The 19,760-nt window shown below is 37.9% G+C and overlaps 3 protein-coding genes across 5 annotated transcripts; all 3 read left to right on the plus strand.

Moving 5' to 3' along the window:
• The first annotated feature begins 294 nt into the window (after positions 1-294).
• LOC145440676 (uncharacterized) lies at positions 295-5,865 on the plus strand. The gene is made up of 2 exons (XM_080318403.1): positions 295-1,125; positions 2,541-5,865. The coding sequence occupies exons 1-2, from the start codon at positions 369-371 to the stop codon at positions 2,960-2,962; spliced, it is 1,179 nt and encodes a 392-aa protein (XP_080174529.1). The 5' UTR covers positions 295-368; the 3' UTR covers positions 2,963-5,865.
• LOC145440690 (uncharacterized) lies at positions 5,683-13,656 on the plus strand. 3 transcript variants are annotated; one of them, XM_080318420.1, is made up of 4 exons: positions 5,683-5,815; positions 5,880-6,015; positions 8,018-9,738; positions 12,322-13,656. In XM_080318420.1, the coding sequence occupies exons 1-3, from the start codon at positions 5,795-5,797 to the stop codon at positions 8,791-8,793; spliced, it is 933 nt and encodes a 310-aa protein (XP_080174546.1). In that variant the 5' UTR covers positions 5,683-5,794; the 3' UTR covers positions 8,794-9,738; positions 12,322-13,656. The 3 variants fall into 3 exon arrangements, with proteins under 3 accessions (XP_080174546.1, XP_080174544.1, XP_080174543.1); XM_080318418.1 differs by lacking the exon at positions 5,683-5,815 and having other exon boundaries at positions 5,856-6,015; positions 8,018-10,107; XM_080318417.1 differs by lacking the exon at positions 5,683-5,815 and having other exon boundaries at positions 5,856-6,015.
• On the plus strand, positions 12,434-17,820 carry LOC145441841 (uncharacterized). Its single transcript, XM_080319792.1, has 3 exons — positions 12,434-12,935; positions 14,133-16,191; positions 17,283-17,820. Exons 1-2 carry the CDS (start codon positions 12,434-12,436, stop codon positions 14,903-14,905), a joined length of 1,275 nt encoding a protein of 424 aa, XP_080175918.1. The 3' UTR covers positions 14,906-16,191; positions 17,283-17,820.
• Positions 17,821-19,760: the final 1,940 nt, after the last annotated feature.

Genomic DNA, 19,760 nt, shown 5'->3' on the forward strand with positions numbered 1-19,760 from the left:
CTGGTTGTCCGAGTCTGCAAATTACCGTATTCTATACCAAAATTTTGTACCATACAATGCTATGCCTTGATTATCTAGGGTCACCATGCGTCCTTTATGAGGATTTGTAGGGCGTAGGCTAATCCTTTATCAAAAAATCTCAACTGTCCTACTAGGATGCCCAAATGTCAACCTTTTTCACAATTTGTCAACCCATCAATTTTAGCAGTCAAATTTCAAAATTTCCTGTATCAATGAATGATACTTCATATTTTGCGACATTTGTGTTAAGGAGAGAGTGTCCTCTCTGTTAGATCTCAAATTATGGTAAGCCTAGCTTATCACCATTATTTTTCACAGGGCAAGTTATAGACAATTAATTTTTATCGATGATTCCGAGCATCAGAGTAAAGAGCAAACTAATTCGATCAATTTTCGGATCTGCAGTGACACTTTTAAAACACAACAGTATGTCGACTTACGGAAAAGTCCAGTCATACACGCCACCAGCGTGGATGTCAAGTCTAACTGACGTTCCGTCTGTAAAAGTATCGCTGGCTATGACTCCTACTCCGATCCACAAATGGACTCTACCGGACATAACTGGAAATATTCAGCTTTCCATAAAAAGGGATGATATGACTGGATCCGCACTTAGTGGCAATAAAGTGCGGAAGCTGGAATTTATATTTGGGCATCTTCTCCAAAATGGTTATAAACATGTAATAACTTGCGGAGGTATACAATCGAACCATTGCCGTGCAACAGCTGTAGCGGCTTCACATCTTGGGATTAAAAGTCATCTTCTGCTGAGATCTGAATCGAACGAAATTGGTAGCAGTTCAGGCAATTTGTTTTTGTCGCAAATGTGCGACGCTAATGTTTATCTTGTCGATAAGCGTGCGAAATATGACACGGAGCTGAAGCCTAGACAGGAAACTCTTGCAGACGAGATATTTCAACGAACCGGGGAAAAAACGTACGCGATGCCTGTCGGCGGATCGAATTCTCTTGGACTTTTTGGGTATTTGAATGCGTGGCAAGAGCTGATAGAACAAAATGTTCAAGATGGATTTGATGATGTTGTGGTTGTATGTGGAAGTGGGGGCACCATCGCAGGTTTGGCAATTGGAAATTACCTTACAGGTGAGTAAATGATGATTGTTGTTGATCGAACTTGGAAAATATTCTATTTCATATGAATTGAATACTAAGGTGACTTCTAAACAGTGTGTTAAATTATGTTAAAATCCTACAATGTCATTACCGTAGTGCATTTTACTAATAGCAAAGACATGTAAAGCCATTGTTGACTTTTAATGAAGAGGTTCTCAACCTGACGCGCAAACCTTTAAAAATCAAAATCAACTCAAAATGTAGTTCTGACATGTAAGAAGCTTGACAGCAGAGTAATAAGGTTGCTGTTGCCGTTTTAATACGAAGTCAGTATAAAGTCCGTAACGTGATTGGTTTCTTAGAGTAAAAACTTATAATTTGCTAGCCTACATTACACTGTCAAATGTTGCTAAATTGCACTGTCGAAATAACGCATTATTTGGAAAGACTTGCTAGCTCTCACATGTAGATGGTCTTAAACGACGTTTAGACTACTTTTCAACCATTTGGTCCAAATTTCTAAATCTAAATATATTTCTAAATGATTTTTTCATCCAATTGAATGGAAAAGTGTCCATTTGCATTATGCAATTGAGACGTAAAACTGTAGGCCTAAAGTGTTTGGTGGACAGTAGGGGTGTTCAAAAATACTTTTTTTCTCAAATTGTACTGGCTACTTGATAAAATTGTTAGGTTACCTAATTTAAGCCTGCCCACCAAATTTGGTTCAATTCCAACCAGTAGCCACATTGCTACAGGAGAAGAAAGTTTTTTATTTATTATAGAAAAAGAAATAAAAAAATTTCAAAATTTTCTGTTCACCCCATGAAGTTGTTAGAATGTCTATAGAAACGATGTTCACCAAATTTGGCTCTATTCCAACCAGCGGAAGCGGAGTTATTGCCGTTGAAAATTTTGTATTTGAATAAAATAGTATTTACGGTGAGCACACCTACAATAAATAATTAAAGAATTGGTCACCGTAAATACTATTTTATTCAAATACAAAATTTTTCGACCCCAATAACTCCGCTTATTCTGGTTGGAATTGAGCCAAATTTGGTGAACATCGTTTCTATATACACCCTAACAACTTCATTCGGTGAACATAGAATTTTGAATTTTTTTTATATATATTTTTCTATAATAAATAAAAAACTTTTTTCTCCTGTAGCAATGCGGCTACTGGTTGGAATTGAACCAAATTTGGTGTGCAGGCTTAAATTAGGTAACCTAACAATTTTATCAAGTAGCCAATAGAATTTGAGAAAAAAAGTCATTTTTGAACGCCATCGACTGCATCGAGTTTTAATGAATTACATTCAGAAAATAAGTAAGAAATTGTTCTTATTTTGCCAATAAAATATACTAGCTTGGACATGTAGCCCCGTGTAACCTATTTGTGTGTAATAAATCCATCTGGTCAATTTTCACATATTCTGCAGGTAAAAAGGTTAAAGTGCATGCAGTTGCAGTATGTGATGATGCCAGATATTTTCACGGCCACATTAACGAAATGATCCAATCGCTCGGCATAAGCAATGTCCAATCTGAAGACATAGTGGATATCATAGAGGGATATAAAGGTGCTGGTTATGGGGTGTCTACGGAAGAAGATCATAACCTGTACAAAACTATCGCGGCAACCACAGGAATATTCTGCGATCCTGTGTATACCGGTAAAGGAGTTAAAGGGATGATATCGGAGCTCAATTGTAATCCAAATCGGTTCAAAGGGGAGCGAATACTGTTTGTTCATACTGGCGGGATTTTTGGACTGTATGACGGAAGAATGTTTGATATGTTTGGAAATACTAAAGTTCATGATTGGAGAGATATGGAGACGCCAGCAGGAGAATTCTTTTGAGGAGCTGGTACTTTTTAAGCAATATATTTGTCATGGAACATACGAGCAATTTAACGGCAACAAATTTTGGTAGACGTGAAATTTACAACTGACGAAACTGTAATCTTTCTCCTCTCCCTGCTATGTTCAGTTATTTTTGGAAATTCTAATTGTTTAACAATACTTATAGTCGGATGTAGTATGGTTGAACCATTTGAACGTGGATTTGAGCGAACCATACCGCAATGATTCATGAGCAGAGGTTTCTGTCAATAGGGCTTCGACAAATCAAGTGCCTGAGCGATTCAAAGAACTTGTTTGAGATACAGAACTTTAATATACAATTTAGTAGCATATTCATATCGAAATATTTTCGGCTGACTCTCGTCAGGGGTAGGCCTAATCGTCAGCAACTAGTAGAGAATTGGAAAGAACATTGTATATCCGCAATCGTATCACAAAATATGACGTCACCGACATGAAATTTCGGATAATCGGGGCGAAGAGAGCGCTCATGCTCAACTTGCTATTTTTAGATGGTACACAAACTATTTTTCTGTAGGTACAGACTGGGTTGGAGTAACGGAGTATTTTGATAAAGTTTGACTCCAAGGCACACAAATAAAAGTGTGAATAGCCTCTCCCGACAACACGAAATCTGTCGTCCCGTTAATTTTTCGCGCAAACCCGATTATCAAACAAATGTTTGCAAATTATTCGAAATTTCATACCGGTGACGTCATATAACTTTTTTGCCTGTAGAATATGTGAAAATCGATTGTGGATATACAACAAGTCGTTGACGGTTACCCCTGAGGAGTGTCAGCCGAAAATATTTGGGTTCATTTCAATAAGAATATGGTATTCAACTGAGTGATTGAATTAGGAATCAAGTGGAGTATTTGATTACAGCTCACTGTGGTGTCATAACAGTATGACTGGTTTGGAAGCCCAAATATGTGAGTTGTAACCTACATTTTATGTGTCGCAAAGAAAATGATGCAAGTTATACCACATCAATGATAATTTGGTAAATGGGCAATCTGGTATTTTTTTTCATTTTGGTTTGAATGCTGCAAGTTAATCACTACGACAGAGAAATGTTGTTTCTATTAACTTCTATATTTTTGCTCTGGATGCTTTGATACAATCAGTCGAGGTTTCAACTTTCATAGTGGGAAATTGCATGGAAACTATAATTCTCATTGATAATATAATTCTTACTCGTAAAGTATGCATAATTTCAGTACGGGTACTCGTAAACATCTCAAATCACTATGAATAGTAGGCCTACACCATTCTGAATCGCATACCGTACTCAAATCACTGTACCCAGTACCACCCTCTACTTCCAATTTTGCGTGTTTCCCGAGTCAAATGTTGTGGAAAAAGGCATGGTGCACGCCTGTGGCTTTTTGCATTATGGCCCTGAACTCTCTGTATGACACAAACTATGTCTCTTCTGCAGAGGTGGTCAGTAACGAAGTACTTCTACTTTTTTGAAGTACTCAAGTAGTTTTCCTCTACTTCTGGTACTTACTCAAGTAGATCTGATTTTTGCTACTTCATAATATTTTGTGATCTACTTACTTACTTTTCGCTATTTTCAGTTTGTCAAGTAGAAGTAGTTTAATCCTCCAATGTGAAAGATAAACTGAGGAATTTCGGGGCTGTTTTCACGGAGTAGCAACATTTAATTTTCATAAAAGTCAAGTAAAGCCCAGAACTTTAGTTGCACTTCGCGCACAGTAGTTATGGATTGACAAATATGTTTCTGCGAAAGTATTGGTGAATATAATTTAGGTATCGAATATTTCATCACAGTAAATATGGACCACCATAACGCTTGAAACTACCGTTTCGCAATCTGGAAATTACCTATCATATCGTTATCTAGCATCCCGTGACGTGTGCCAATCTGGAAATATGGAGTCTGGCTTTTTTGAAAGTTACACCTGTTTTAACAGACCACCTTTGAAACTTTATTTTTTTAAACGAGGTATTTGTATTTCCCTTTCAATTAAGAGAATCATACTTTGAGTTTTAATTACTTTCAGTTCTTTTGTCTGCAGAACATAGATGTTTAAGTATAAAATCAAATGTAGTAATGCCTTTATTTTCCGAAAATAAAGCTACAGTAATTTTATGATCCACCATATTTTTTATAAACGTAGTTATTGCAATGTTGTCAGTCCATGCAAACGAATTACGACCGTTTTCAAAACTAGTTACTTACTTGGAGTAGATTTAAAGTCAGTCAATTCTACATCTACTTGAAGTAGTTTGAGGTTGCTTATAAAAGAAGTATTTCTACTCGTACTTGAGTAGATTTTTGTGTCACTACTTCTACTTGAGTAGCTTTCTTGACTACTTTGACCACCTCTGCTCTTCTGTTTTACCACTCGTTTTGTGTGTTTGTATGTTGACTTATCATGACACTGGTAGTTAACCAATTTTATGGATAAAACAGTCATTGCTTTTCAATTTTAGTGACCACTGAATGCAGTTTCTATACCCACTCATCCTACGAAGAGTTGTGCTTATTGACACCTCCATGGTTCTATGCAGCCTTTATCGGATATGCTTGAGTTAAGATTAGAGAAACCCGGTCGACTGCATTGAGGGCATGTGTCATTAAAATTATAGCCCACGGAAATTGGGCATGTTAGAGGAAGATGCAACACAACATCTAGTAAGATCTTTAACCATGCATTTGTAATCCTTTGCAAAGTAACCTTGTTTTAATGAAATGATGAATCCTTTTCGCCATGCCATTGTGTTAGGTAATGCACACATGGCTACTGTGCCTATTATGCAGTTGTTGTAATTGACAAGATTTCATTTCAACTTTTGATGATTCGCTGCACTTTCTTGGTAAGATCATTAAGAATGTTCTCACTTTGTGAATTTACAGATGAACAAAATTCTGTTGAGTAAGTTTTTAAGAGCGAGGCAATCATTCCATCGAGTCGCCCAGTGTCGATTGAAAGTTGATTACGAACAACGTGGAACTACTTGTGTTGCTCTGCTCAAGCATCTTGATATTGCCAATGTCCTTTCAGGCGGGAATGAAGGTAACTTGTTGTGCCAGAGTTATGAATATTTTGAGCGGTGGATGTATTTTCTGTGATGGGTCAAGTGGTGTAAGATTAGAGTTGCAATGTGTGCTGTTGTCACTTACATTTATCATGACTAATTTCTAATTGTAATCAAACACAGCTTTTTTACAGTAATGACATATTTAGTATCATTGTCGATCAATGATCTCTTAGATTAGAAAGAAAACCAGTGAACTTGGACAGATAAATGTGGACCTGTCTGATTATTATGACATTTGGGCATAAACGGACGTGCTTGAAGTAGTGATTGTCAGTACAGAAGTAGAAGTAACGCCGCAAATTTCTACTCAAGTGACAGAAGCAATGATTTCCAAAGAAAAATTAAGTATTCAAGGCTTAGTTTTGACTAGAAATCTTAAAACTGTCGAGTAGAAGTAGTCTAAACCAGTGGTTACCAAAGTGGGCGTTGGCGACCTTGACGGGCCCTAGCTACAAATTGGGGTCGCTAAGAGCAGGGTTTTAATGACTTGAGTCATCAAAAAATCGTGATTCGAGTCATTTTTTCAAATGCGTAAAATTTTGTCTATCAGTCCTGATACTTGGAAAATAGGGCCGGAAAAATAGCCTGGACGGTGGGCAATCCCAGAATTATGAATGAAAAACGCAAATAACTTCTTATCTATGGGTTGGAATTGCGTCAAATTTGTTTTGCATCGTTTTTGTAGACAACTCGACACCTTCATCAAATTCAAAATTTTCAATCTCGTTCGCGTTCACATCAACCAATTGGAATCGAGCCAAATTTGGTGTGCAGCGTTTTTTGGCAACCGAATAATTTAATCAGTGAATCCCTAGGAATCAATAAAAGAGTTATTTTTGAACAACCCCACTGTGCGATGAACCAAACAACTTTTTTTATTCGTGAGTACGAGGCGCTTAGGGGGTCGTTCAATACCTGGTTTGCGGCACAGGGGCGTTGTGTAAAAAATGTTTATGAAACACTAGTCCAAACCGTGTAATCACTTGAGAAAGTAGGCTACTTATCTACTTCAAGTAGAATTACTTATTCACTAGCCAGCTCTAGTTAGGACGTATGGGTAAAATCCCTGCACACATGCTATGTTGCTGAAGTACCGGCTAGGGTTAGCTTTTATGTAGGATTCGCCATTGTGCGACATTATTAAAATATTTTCCATCATTTGCTCCAGCCCCTATTTTGTATCATGGCTACGTCACTATTATCAAAAAGTCATAGTGACATCATAAAAGACCTATATTTGGCATCAAATTAACCGAACCGTGTGCCAGGGTCATGAGGTCCCGAGTCACAATTCAATCTCACTTTTACAATTTTGACTCGAGTCAATTCAACACCGAGTCAAGTCCGAGCCCAAGTCAGTGAGTAGAGCGGTGGTTCTCAACTTTTTTTAGAGACGCCCCCCCTTTATGGTAGTGAAAAATTTCGTGCCCCCCCCCCTCCCCCTTATCGTCATATCACAAAATCCAACCGGTATGCTAGCAACCCCAACAGATTGTTTGGTGGCATGGAAGAGAATGGAGAATTCAAAAATATGAAATTTGGTTTATATATAGAGAAACACGCATGAATTGGAGGTTGACCGCTTCGGTTCAACCCACTTTTTTTCAACTCTGTCCGTGTGATATAGAATTGCTCACATTAATAATATAGTGATTTTCCTCAGTTTCAACAGTTTCTGGCCCTATTTTCCAAGTATGAGGACTGATAGACGAAATACCAATCATGCGGTGACTTCACTATTCTTCGAAGTTACAATGAAATGTCTGTCTTGGCCGTCCTAGTGTCCAGTCATATGACTTGGTTTGAGTCATGCACAATGACTCGAGTACAAGTCAAGTCAATAAACGAATTACGCATTTGAAAAAATGACTCAAGTCGAGTCGCTGAAAAATCGAGTCATTACATCTCTGCCGTGTGCCCATGGGAAAAGTATGGATTAGGATCTGACCTTTTTGAAAATGTAATATTGTCTTTCAGTAATTCTCGATCCTACAGCAATATTCAAGTTATCCGAACACACATATTGTCCAAGAGAATCGATCACTCGTCAGCTGTTCTATGAACATGGAGGCGTGTCGTTTAATATGTTCATGAAATGGAAGCAAATTCAGTGCCATCCCGCGCTCTACAACAAAACCTCAGACACGGAGCCTGCTTCCGTCGTTGACTTTGTAAATCAAGAAATTGAGATAACAAATTTTCCTCAACCGATCAAGAATAAGTCTCAAGAATTCTTCATCGTTATGAAAGACAACGCCACGAAAAGTGTGTTGATATCTCAAAGAGACATATTTGTAAATGTAAACATGTCCACGCTCAAACCGGCACCATATGCGGATCATTGTAAAGAGTTGTTTAATGATACAACGTGCAATAAAGGACCAGAAATTCACGATCAAGTCGAAAAACGTTGCCAATCAGTTGCCGAGTGTCCCCAGAACACATTGTATACGAAATATGATAAAGTTAGTGCACGTCAAATTGATTTTCAAGGACATCTCAATCAAGGACATTATGTGGATTTTGTGTTTGATTGTCTGGCGGAAGCGATGATGAAGGGAGTTGTTCATGGGATCTCGTCAGTTTTCGAGCGTAGAATTAAAACTATTTCCGTTCTCTATGTGAAAGAGAGTAAATTTGGTGATGAACTTAACACGACTGTGTGGATGGATGATTCTGACTCGATGTTGTTTAAATTTCATGTAAGACGTGACAGTGATTTAATATGCCAAGCCGAAATTTCATTGTATTAATCAATTTTGTTGATATTTCATTGGTATTTTATTCTACTCTTTGTATGCTCAAGTTTGGTGACGCATTCCATACTAGTCAGCGCTTAAGATTACTGGACCACGATCCATGGTTGGAATGACTCAACTCGCGACTTGCTATACGGAAAATGACTCTACTCGACTTGAGTCAATCTGTGTCATATGACTTGGTTAGAGTCAATACAAAAACTGACTCGAATCGAGTCATTTACGCATTTGAAAAAATGACTTAAGTCAAGTCGAGTCACCAAAAAATCGCTACCAAGTCGAGTCATTACAACCCAAACTTACATCATCGATTATTTAGTAGATAGTCAACTAGGCCTTACAGAATAGATGTTTAATTGGAGTGAAGTTCTGCTGCTAAAATGGTCCCTGATCAGTGATCGGGATTCGTATTAAAATTTGTATTCGGCCTCTATCGGGCATTCCGAGTTCACGTTTACATAGACCTGGTCGGCTACATTGGGGCGAGTGTCATCAAAATTAAAGCCCACCGAAATTGGGCATATTCGAGGATGATACAACACAACATTCAGTAAAATCTTTAACGATGCGTTTGTAATCCTTTTGCAAAATCTTAATCTTATTTCACTGAAATGACGAATCCCTTCTGCGACGCGATTGTGTTAGATATGCATGCATGGCCACTGTACGTATTATGCAGTTGTTATAATTGAATGACAAGATTTCTTTTGAACTTTGATGATACGCTGTACTTTATTGGAAAGATATTTAAGAATCTTCCTATTTTTTTGATTTCGCAGATGAACAAATATCTCTTGAATAGGTTTTTAAGAACGAGTAAATCGTTCCGTGGAGTGGCCCCGTGTCGATTGAAAGTCGATTTCAAACATTGTGGCACTACTGGTGTTGCTCTGCTCAAACATCTTGATATTGCCAATGTGCTTGCGGGCGGAAATGAAGGTAACTTGTTAGGTCAGGTTGCTTTGACCTTCGGCTGTATATTCTGTTATAGGCCAAGTGGTGCAAGACTACACCTGCAAGTTATACTGTTTATTTTCCCAATACATTTGTCTCTGACAGACTTTTACAAACTACTTGATTTTCAAAATTCACAACTAGAACTAGAGATAAAACCACTCGCTTTTCAAAACAAACAGCTAGAATTTGAACTCAAATTACTCAAAATCGGTAGTTAGTCTTGTGTTCCTCTAAACTATTTCTTGATCATATACCGAAGAAGGATAAGCCGATGCAGTACAAGTTACGACCACGTTTATTCAAGACAAAAACCTTAACAGAACAACTACGACACATGCATTATTAACGAAGGTAGGAACATAGGGAAACTATCAACGAGCACAAGTAATTGGCGAACGCATAGTAATTCCACTACAGTCAGTTGACAGTCAACTAACTAGTGTAGTTTGTACAAGTCCGGTCTCTGCCATTGAGTATGCCTAATTTCAAAATGTAATCAGACATAGCTTTTTGCAGTAATCTAAATTTTTGGTTATATTGACGATCGTTAATGATCTCTTGCGTTAAGGACAACCAATGAAATGAGACAAAGGAAACTTGGACCTATCTGAATTTTTATGACATTTGGGCATAACTGCATTCATTTCCGTGTGCATGCATCTTATTTACATGCTGTAGGCCCAGGTGGTGAGAAGTCTATCGGTTCAAGTCTATTGATGGTTGAATCGATATCGAGAGATTGCTTTAACATGCAGCTTTCTAACATTGACTATTACTTAAAAAATCAATAATTTGCTTGTAACTTTTTTTCTGTACATTTTCAAGACAAAGTTCTATGGAAGTGAGATAGAAACATGTTGCTTCCGAAGATTTTAAGACCGAAACTGACTTTCTAGCATAAGCGGTAATCTAGATATGGCAAAATTAGCTATTTTCGGCTCGTTTGGTGAATTTGCATGGCCACTAGAGGGTGCAAGAACCTGAAATCATGATAGAAGTAATTTATTTCAGATTTGGGACCAAATGTCAATGGCACTTTTCGAAATTCAAAATTTTTTTTCACTCCACGGTGGGTGCCTGATGAAAAGACTACTCGAAGTCGTTTCGGCACTCTCCTATCATTTTATTATATCGCAATCTTGTGGCATATTGATTTGATAAAAATGTTAATATAATCATGATGATCACTGGAGGTCAAGGTAGCCTTAGTTAAGTCTCAAGTAAAAACAAGTATTGAAACTGCCGAGTAGAAGTAGTCTAAACCATAACCACTTCAGGAAGTATTGCAAATAAGCAAAATCTACTTGAAATAGAAGTAGAAGTACTTTCTTAATGAGCACCATTGGGTGTGACGTATGAGTAAAATCCCTGCGCACACAATATGTCACTGGAATACCGACTAGGGTAAGATTTCATGTAGGACGACATTATTCGAATATTTTCCATCATATTCTCCGCCCAATTTTGTCACATTATCACTAAGAAGTCATAGATAGGTAGGTGATTTGTTCTACCTGAAAAACGTATGCAAATTAAGTGCGTTTCGCACATAATGTTAAAATTGTACTTCTTATCTTCATTTCTGGTGGGAACTGTCTGTCCTTACGAACACGTTTTTGGCTTAGAAACTGTCAAATTTTTATATGAACAATTTTTCATCATGCACTTCTCGATATAAGAATCATGCAATGCCCAAGCAGTTTTGCTTCAGTTAGGATATTTCGGTACGTTGACCATAACACCATGTCAACCTGTCTGTTTTATTGGACCGTTAATGATTCACAATGAGCATACAGTGGACTGTCTACCACGGTAGGCCTATAAAGTAGGCTACTAGCTGTTAAATATCAAATGATAAGTTTACCAACAGTGCAAAATCTACGATACAAACGCTTGCAGTGTTCAAAAAAATTATGACTTAGTAAACAATTTTGACCAAATTTTGTCACATCAAAATAAAGGGCCCTAGTATTAAAGGGGCACTGCACTCTAAAAATGCTGTGGTCTCAAATTGAAGGGCAAAACGAAAGAAAAATTTTGGCCGCAGCCGTTTTCTTCAGAACGCCACCGTAATAGAGCTGTAATGTATTGAAATTTCCAGAGTTGCAGCACGCTCCGGCAGTCACGCAGAGGTCGAACTTTATATAGTTGTCAGCCGATGTTATGAAGGAAATAGAATACACTAGGCCCGATTTTGACATAAATCTCATGACTGGACATCTTCCGTTGAACGCGGTATCCAAACCACCTTGGCGTGTACGACATATTTCCTTCATAACATCGGCTGACAAGTGACAACTATATAAAGCTCGATCTCTGCGTGAGTGCTGGAGCGTGCTGCAACTCTGGAAATTTCAATACATTACAGCTCCATTACGGTGGCGTTCTAAAGAAAACGGCTGTGGCCAAAATTTTTCTTTCGTTTTGCCCTTCAATTTGAGACCACATCATTTTTAGAGTGCAGTGCCCCTTTAAGGGGCCTGGATTTGGCATCAAACTAACCATGCCTATGAATAATATATGGATTATGATCTGACCCTTTTAAAAATGTTATATTGTTTTTAGTAATTCTCAATCCTACAGCAATATTCAAGTTATCTGAGCACACATATTGGCCAAGAGAATCGATCACCGTCAGCTCTGCTACGAACATGGAGGCGTATTGTTTAGTCCCTTCATGAAATGGAAGCAAATTCAGTTTCATCCGGCCCTCTACAACAAAACCTCAGACACAGAGCCTGCATCGGTAGTGGACTTTGTAAATCAAGAAATTGAAATTTCAAATTATCCTCAACCGATCAAGAACAAGTCTCAAGAATTCTTCATCGTTATGATAGACAATACTACGAAAAGTGTGTTGATATCTCAAAGAGACCTTTTTGTGAATGGGAACATGTCGACGCTAAAACCGGCACCATACGCGGATCATTGTAAAGAGTTGTTTAATGATACAACGTGCGATAAAGGACCAGAAATTCACGATCAAGTCGAAAAACATTGCCGTTCAGTTACCGAGTGTCCTCAAAACACATTGTACATGAAATATGACACAGTCAGTGCTCGTCAAATTGATTTTCAAGGACATCTCAATCAAGGACATTATGTGGATTTTGTGTTTGATTGTCTGGCGGAAGCGATGATGAAGGGAGTTGTTCATGGGATCTCGTCAGTTTTTGAACGTAGAATTAAGACTATTTCCGTTCTCTATGTGAGAGAGAGCAAATTTGGTGATGAACTTAACACAACTGTCTGGACTGATGATCCTGATTCGATGTTGTTTAAATTTCATGTAAGACGTGACAGTGACAATGATTTAATATGCCAAGCTGAAATTTCATTGTATTAGTCAATTTTGTTGATATTTCATTGGTATTTTATTCTCCTACTCTTTGTATGCTCAAGGTTGGTGACCCATTCCATACTAGTCAGCGCTTAAGATTACTGGACCACGATCCATGGTTGGAATGACTCGACTCTTGATTTTTTGGTGACTGGACCTCACTCAATTCCTTTTTTGAAAATACGGGAAATGACTCGACTCGACTTGAGTCAATCTGTGTTTTGACTCGACTTGTACTCGAGTAAGACGGAGTTATATGACTCGAGACTCAGACGGCCAAGGCCGAAATTTCATTGTAATTTCGATGAATAGTTAAGTTAGCACACTATTGGAATTTCGTCTGTTAGTAGTGGTACTTGAAAATGTGTCCAGAAACTGTTAAAAATGAGGAGAATTAGTATATTTTGAATGCGAAGCATTTGATATCACTGAGCAAAGTTGTAAAAAGCAGTTGATAGTTTATAAGGCATTGTGTTTAATTAGATATTTTAGCATTTATTCGGCATTCATTCATTCTAAATGATGAAACATTGTGATTATGAATAATTTTTGTTTGCAGATGCTAGTTTTTAGAAATACTAGGTCTTCAAGTGTCTTAAAATCATTCTTACAACATGCTATCAGCCGTGGCAAGATGGATATCACGAACAATAAAATAACAAGCACGACAATCATGAAGCACTTTGATATTTCCAGCATCATGACGTAGGGAGGCGTAGGTAATATTTTCTGTGGATATAAATTATTCTTTCCAATTCTCTGCTAGTTGCTTACGATTATTCTTGGCGAGTGTCAGCCGATAATATCTTAGTTTGATTCAATATGAATATGTTATTGATTATATATTTAAATTGCAGACTATATTGAGGTTAAGTACCTCCGAGAACCTTTTAGAATATATTATTCAATGAATATGTTTGTGTTTATGCAGCAATGTATAATAATGATAGCTAACTATAGTTCTTTCAAATGCCTACTATAGGGTTCGAATTTCATTTTTTCATGTTCTTTAATACAGTTTTTGTTCTATTTTCAGTTTCTCTCAATCCGGCTTCACTACTAAGAATCTCCGAATTCGGATATCTTACAACTAAATCGCTGACGGACCAGGTTTCACATTCTGCGAGTGCAGAGTGTCGTGTATTTGTTAAATGGAAACAGCTTCAATGTTATCAAGGTCTTTACCAAGGAACACCGGACCTATCGCCGCCCGCTATAATTGACTTTGTAAATCGGGAAATCAAAGTTTCGAGTTTTCCCCAGCCTATCCGAAATACATCCCTAGAATTTTACAACGTAGTTCAAGACACAAAAACAAACGATGTTTTGCTTTCAGCAAGGGTCCTTGCAGTGAATGTCAATACCAGCACCCGAAAGTCAGCTCCTTATAGCGAAAACATGAAGCAGCTGTTCAGTCACGAAAATTGCAGCAAAGGACCTGAAATTGAGATTGAAATCGAAAAGCGTTGTATCGCCGTTACTGATCTTCCTCAAAATATTATCCATAGAAAGTTGAGTGTCGTCAATGTACGGCAAATTGACTATAACGGGCACCTCAACCAAGGGAATTATATGGACTTTGTATTCGACTGTTTTGCCGAAGCTGTTCTCAAGGGCAAGCTCCCAGCTCTAGATGCAACATTTCCACATGCTATCGAGCTGATGTCTCTCCTGTATCTAAAAGAATGTAGGCTTGGTGACGAGGTGCTGACTACTGTAGCCCAAGACGAATCGAATTTACGTATTTTCAAGTTTCATCTAAGACATAATGACGAACTTGTATGTCAGGCCGAGATTATGCTATTTTAATTGAATTCTGAAGTTCCTTTCGACAAAGATGTATTAAACATGTTGTGAATAATATTTTGTATAAAATGTTTTCAAATGATTATAATATTTCACGATGGTAATCAGGGTTGTAACCAATGTTCCCCCTAATTTTTGATGAGTCTGCGCACGCTCACCAACTCACTGCGCAGACCCTTGGACAACAGTACGTAACGACTAAAAAAAGGTCATCACTTCGGATTTATTGTGCGCAACTTAGATTTTCTGTGTGCACAGACCCTGTCAGCACTGCGCATTTGCGCACGTGCGTGCTTAGAGGGAACATTGGTTGTAACCAAGTCACAAGGTTCAGAGTCACAAGTGAATCGCACTTTTGTAGTTTTGACTCGAGTCAAGTCGAGTCATCTTCAATTCACCACCGAGTCAAGTCCGAGTCACGTAGTAGAGGGTCGAGTCCGAGTCATAGTTTTTGACTCGAGTCCAAGTCATTGTGCTGACTGTTCAGTTCCGATTTAATGTCATGTGAAACCCACTTTTTGCAACTATGCTCGGTGATGTCGAATGTTTCGCATTCATAATATGCTAATTTTCCTCACTTTCAACGGTTACTGGTAGCATTTTCAAGTACCAATGTTGATAGACGAAATAATGATAATATTCTTCAAAATTACAATGAAATGCCTGTCTCAGTCTCAGTCTCATGCGCTATGACTCGAGTACAAGTCGAGTCAATACACAAATTGACTCGAGTCGAGTCACCGAAAAATCGCGACACAAGTTGAGTCATTACAACCCTGGTTGTAATGACTCGAATCACGAATTTTTGAAGACTCAGTTTGACTCGAGTCAAAACTATAAAAGTAAGATCAACTTATGACTCGGAAGCTTTTGACTTGATTACAACCCTGTAATATTTTATATAGGCTAATACTATAATATTTTGAGCAGATGATGTCAGGGCCATATGTGTTTTGGTCAGCTTGCACCATCTCATGCCTTTTACCTTTATTTCAAGAGATTGCCAATGTTGTTATTAGGTCTGAATTATCTCGCTGCGTGGACACGGTATCGCAAATACCTTTTGACCCAGACCTGTCTAATTGTATTGCAAACTTGTGACATTCTATATATTTTGATATTAACATTTCACCTTATCTTGCCATATTTTACTTTGCTAATGCACATTTATGTTTATATTTTTGTTTGTCTCACTCTATTAAGCAGTTATATAATGGAAGTGAAGATCGGAAATGTGCACTGTGAGGTTGTGACGCAACACTTGGATTATGGCACTATCACTGGAGGAAGTAAGTACATGTACATATTGTACTATGTATAGTTGACGACCAAGCTGGCATATCGATGTCACATCACATGCAATTAGCGCAGGGTTGCAACAAAGTCACAAGATTCGAGTCATGAGTCATCTTACTTGATAGTTTTGATTCGAGTCAAGTCGAGTCATTCTCAATTCACCAATTTAGCCATAACTAGGCATAGAATACTTACCTTACCATTTTACGTACTAGTAAATCCCTAAGTGCACTTCAGTCCGGGTTGTACTGACTCGAATCGAGTCACGATTTTCTACTGACTCAACTTGACTCGAGTAATTTTCTCAAAATACAGGAAATGACTCGACTCGAGTCAATCTGTGAATTGACTCGACTTGGACTCGGGTCATTGCACACGACTCGAACCAAGTCATATGACTTGATACTCAGATGGCCAAGACCGAAATTGCATTGTAATTTCGAAGAATAGTAAAGTAACCACACGATTGGGATTTTGTCTATTGATATTGGTACTTGAAAATGCGACCAGAAACTGCTAAAAGTGAGGAAAATTAGTATATGTTAACCATTCGATATCACCAAACAGAGTGGGTTGAACTAGACTTTAACTGGAAACTGAGCAGTCAACACAATGACTTGGACTCAGACTCATGTCATAATTGAAAATGACTCGACTTGACTCGGGGTTGAATTGAAAATGACTCAACTTGACTTGAGTCAAAACTATAAAAGTGAGATTGACTTGTGACTCGGAGCCTTGTGACTTTGTTAGAACCCTGACTTGAGTGTGAATTAACATTGCTACTTTGTAATGACTCTAGTACACGTCGAGTCAATACCCAATCAGACTAATGTCGAGTCACCTAAAAAATTTTACTCTAGTAGAGTCACCCAAAAATTGCGACTCAAGTCATTACGACTCTGTATTGGTGTTTACCTTTATTCAGACGTGTTTGCTTGCTTTGCGAATTTATGTGATTATTTGTGTAATTTTGGCACGCATTATGAACCAAATTGTATTTATTGCCAGTAGAATAATTTTGAATGAATAATTGGAAATAAAAGCCAGACTTGCAATATCATCTCGCATAGTTCTGTTTCAGGTCAGATTTCACCGTTTTCAGTCATGAAGTTATGCGAAGCCGTGGCATTAGTCGGCGAAGTCCAATTGAGAAGAATCGTTGAAAATTCAGGAGAAAATCTGGACACTGCATTATTTATGAAATGGCAACAACTTGAAATATTGCCAGAATTCTACTGCAGAAACACTCAGTCGCATTGTACGGAGTTTGTTATTGATTTTCTAAACAGAAAAATCAGAGTTCTTTTCTACTTCCTACCGACTGGGAAAACGTCGCAATTATACGAACTTCGTGGCAGACAGGTCAAAAGAGACGTTATTCATTTCTACAATTGCTGATGTCAATGTGGACCTTATAAGTAGACGCCCCACACCCTTTTCAGACAATGTAAGGAATCATTTTTCTATCGCTAGATGTGAAAGTCTCGTAAAAATTGATGAAGCTATTCCGCCAAAATGCCGCGAAATTTTTCACTCGCCCGGAGACGAAAGTCTCATATATAGAAGGAAATCGACTATCAATGTTCAGCAAATTGACCAGAATAATCATGCAAATAATACAGCGTACCTTCTGTTGTGCTACGATTGTTTGGGGGACGCATTTGATGACTGTAAATTTGGTACGAAAGGCTCGTTGTTAAAACGAAACTTTTGGAGGGTGTCATTTTTGTACATGAATGAAGTTTTGCTCGGTGAAGAAGTGGAAACTTTGGTCTGGGAAGATGAGTGTGATCCGAATATTTACAAGTTTCATATAAAAAGAGGCTTCTTAATTGTATGTCAGTCAGAAGTTGAGTTGTTTGATATGGAAATGAACAAGAAATCGGTTCTGTAATCTTCTTTTATTCCTCTATTATATCTATTCCATAACGCAGTTTTAATATCAAAGAACTGGGCTGAAAATTTACAAAATTTGTAACCGATTCAAGATTATGCATGAGCATTAAGCGTTGAGTGTGCAGGACTCTTATTTACATGCTGTAGGTGTAGGCCAAGGTGGTGTCTGATTAAAAGACTACTCCAAGTTGTTTCGGCACCCTCCTATCTTTTCGATATATCACAATACTGTGGTGTATTGATTTGGTAAAAATTTTAACAAAATGAGGAGCAATTCCGAAAATGAGACCCAGTTACACTGAATCTTGATCGTTGTTTCCAGGTCTACTGTCAATCCGCATCCCAACCATGTAATGTAGATAAAGGCTACATTCTGTTAGTGATCTGTGTAACTATGCACTTTATTAATTGATTTGTTAGTATAATTATTTATATAAATAGCAGTGGTATAGAACTTGAATATAGCTTTCAATACAACATCCATTGTAAAAGAATATTTATTGAACTCGGAGACTTTTCGAGTGCCTCTTTTCAAGAGTTAACGGCACAAATTATTCATTTGTAGGCCATCCGGTTTCCTTGAATATAACAAATTTTGTGCTTGTGACAGTCATGAGGATGGGGTCTTGTGGCACTCGATTTGCTGTTACATTTCTTGTTTCTGTAATATAATCTGATACTGAAGTATTAAATGCAGTCTGGTGTTGAGTTTACAGGTTAATGTCTGACAATATGACAACTAATAGGCTAGGGACTAGCCGGAGTTCAGTGTGTGTATCATTTTAGTCAGGGTTGTAATGACTCGAATCATGACTCAACTCGAGTGAGACTCGAGTCATCAGAAAATCGTGACTCGAGTCTCACTCGAGTCGAGTCATGATTTTCTCAAAATACGGAAATGACTCGACTCGGGTCAAACTGTGGATTGACTCGACTTGGACTCGAGTCATTGCGCATGACTCGAACCAAGTCATATGACTCGAGACACAGACGTCCAAGACCGATATTTCATCGTAATTTCGAAGAATAGTTGAGTATAACCATCCTATTGGGATTTCGTCAATTGATACTAGTGCTCGGAAATGCGATCAGCAAGTGCGTAACTTGAGGAAAACTAGTATATTATAAATGCGAACCATTGAATATCACTAAACAGAGTTATAAAAAGTAGGTTTAACAAGATTGTAACTGGGAACTGAGCAGCAGTCAACACATTGACTTGGACTCGAGTCATAATACCATCATTGCTAATAAACCAATGATGATGATAATACCATGACTCGGACTTGGCCCGCTGTTCGGTGACTTGGACTCGGACTTGACTCGGTGGTGAGTTGAATATGACTCGACTTGACTCGAGTCAAAACTATGAAAGAGAAATTGACTTGTGACTCGGAGAATTGTGACTTGGTTACAACCCTGATTTTAGTACCAGTTTTATCCCTTTAAGAAAGCAAATTGAAGTTGTATGACAAACTACCGTTGTCCCTCAAGAGTGTTCAGCTCAGTCTATGATTTATAATTATAAGCGATAAAATGAGGTGGCATGTGTGATGTGTCGGAAGGCGAGGTATCAGATCGTGGTCATAAATGGACAAGCGATAAATAGGCGTGTTATAGGGTGGAGTACAGACAAGCTTTAACATCTGCTGCTGCTGCTGAA

Source organism: Botryllus schlosseri, chromosome 6 (genome assembly GCF_051294905.1).
Source record: "Botryllus schlosseri isolate E-star chromosome 6, Bs_hap1, whole genome shotgun sequence".
Classification (NCBI taxonomy): domain Eukaryota; kingdom Metazoa; phylum Chordata; class Ascidiacea; order Stolidobranchia; family Styelidae; genus Botryllus; species Botryllus schlosseri.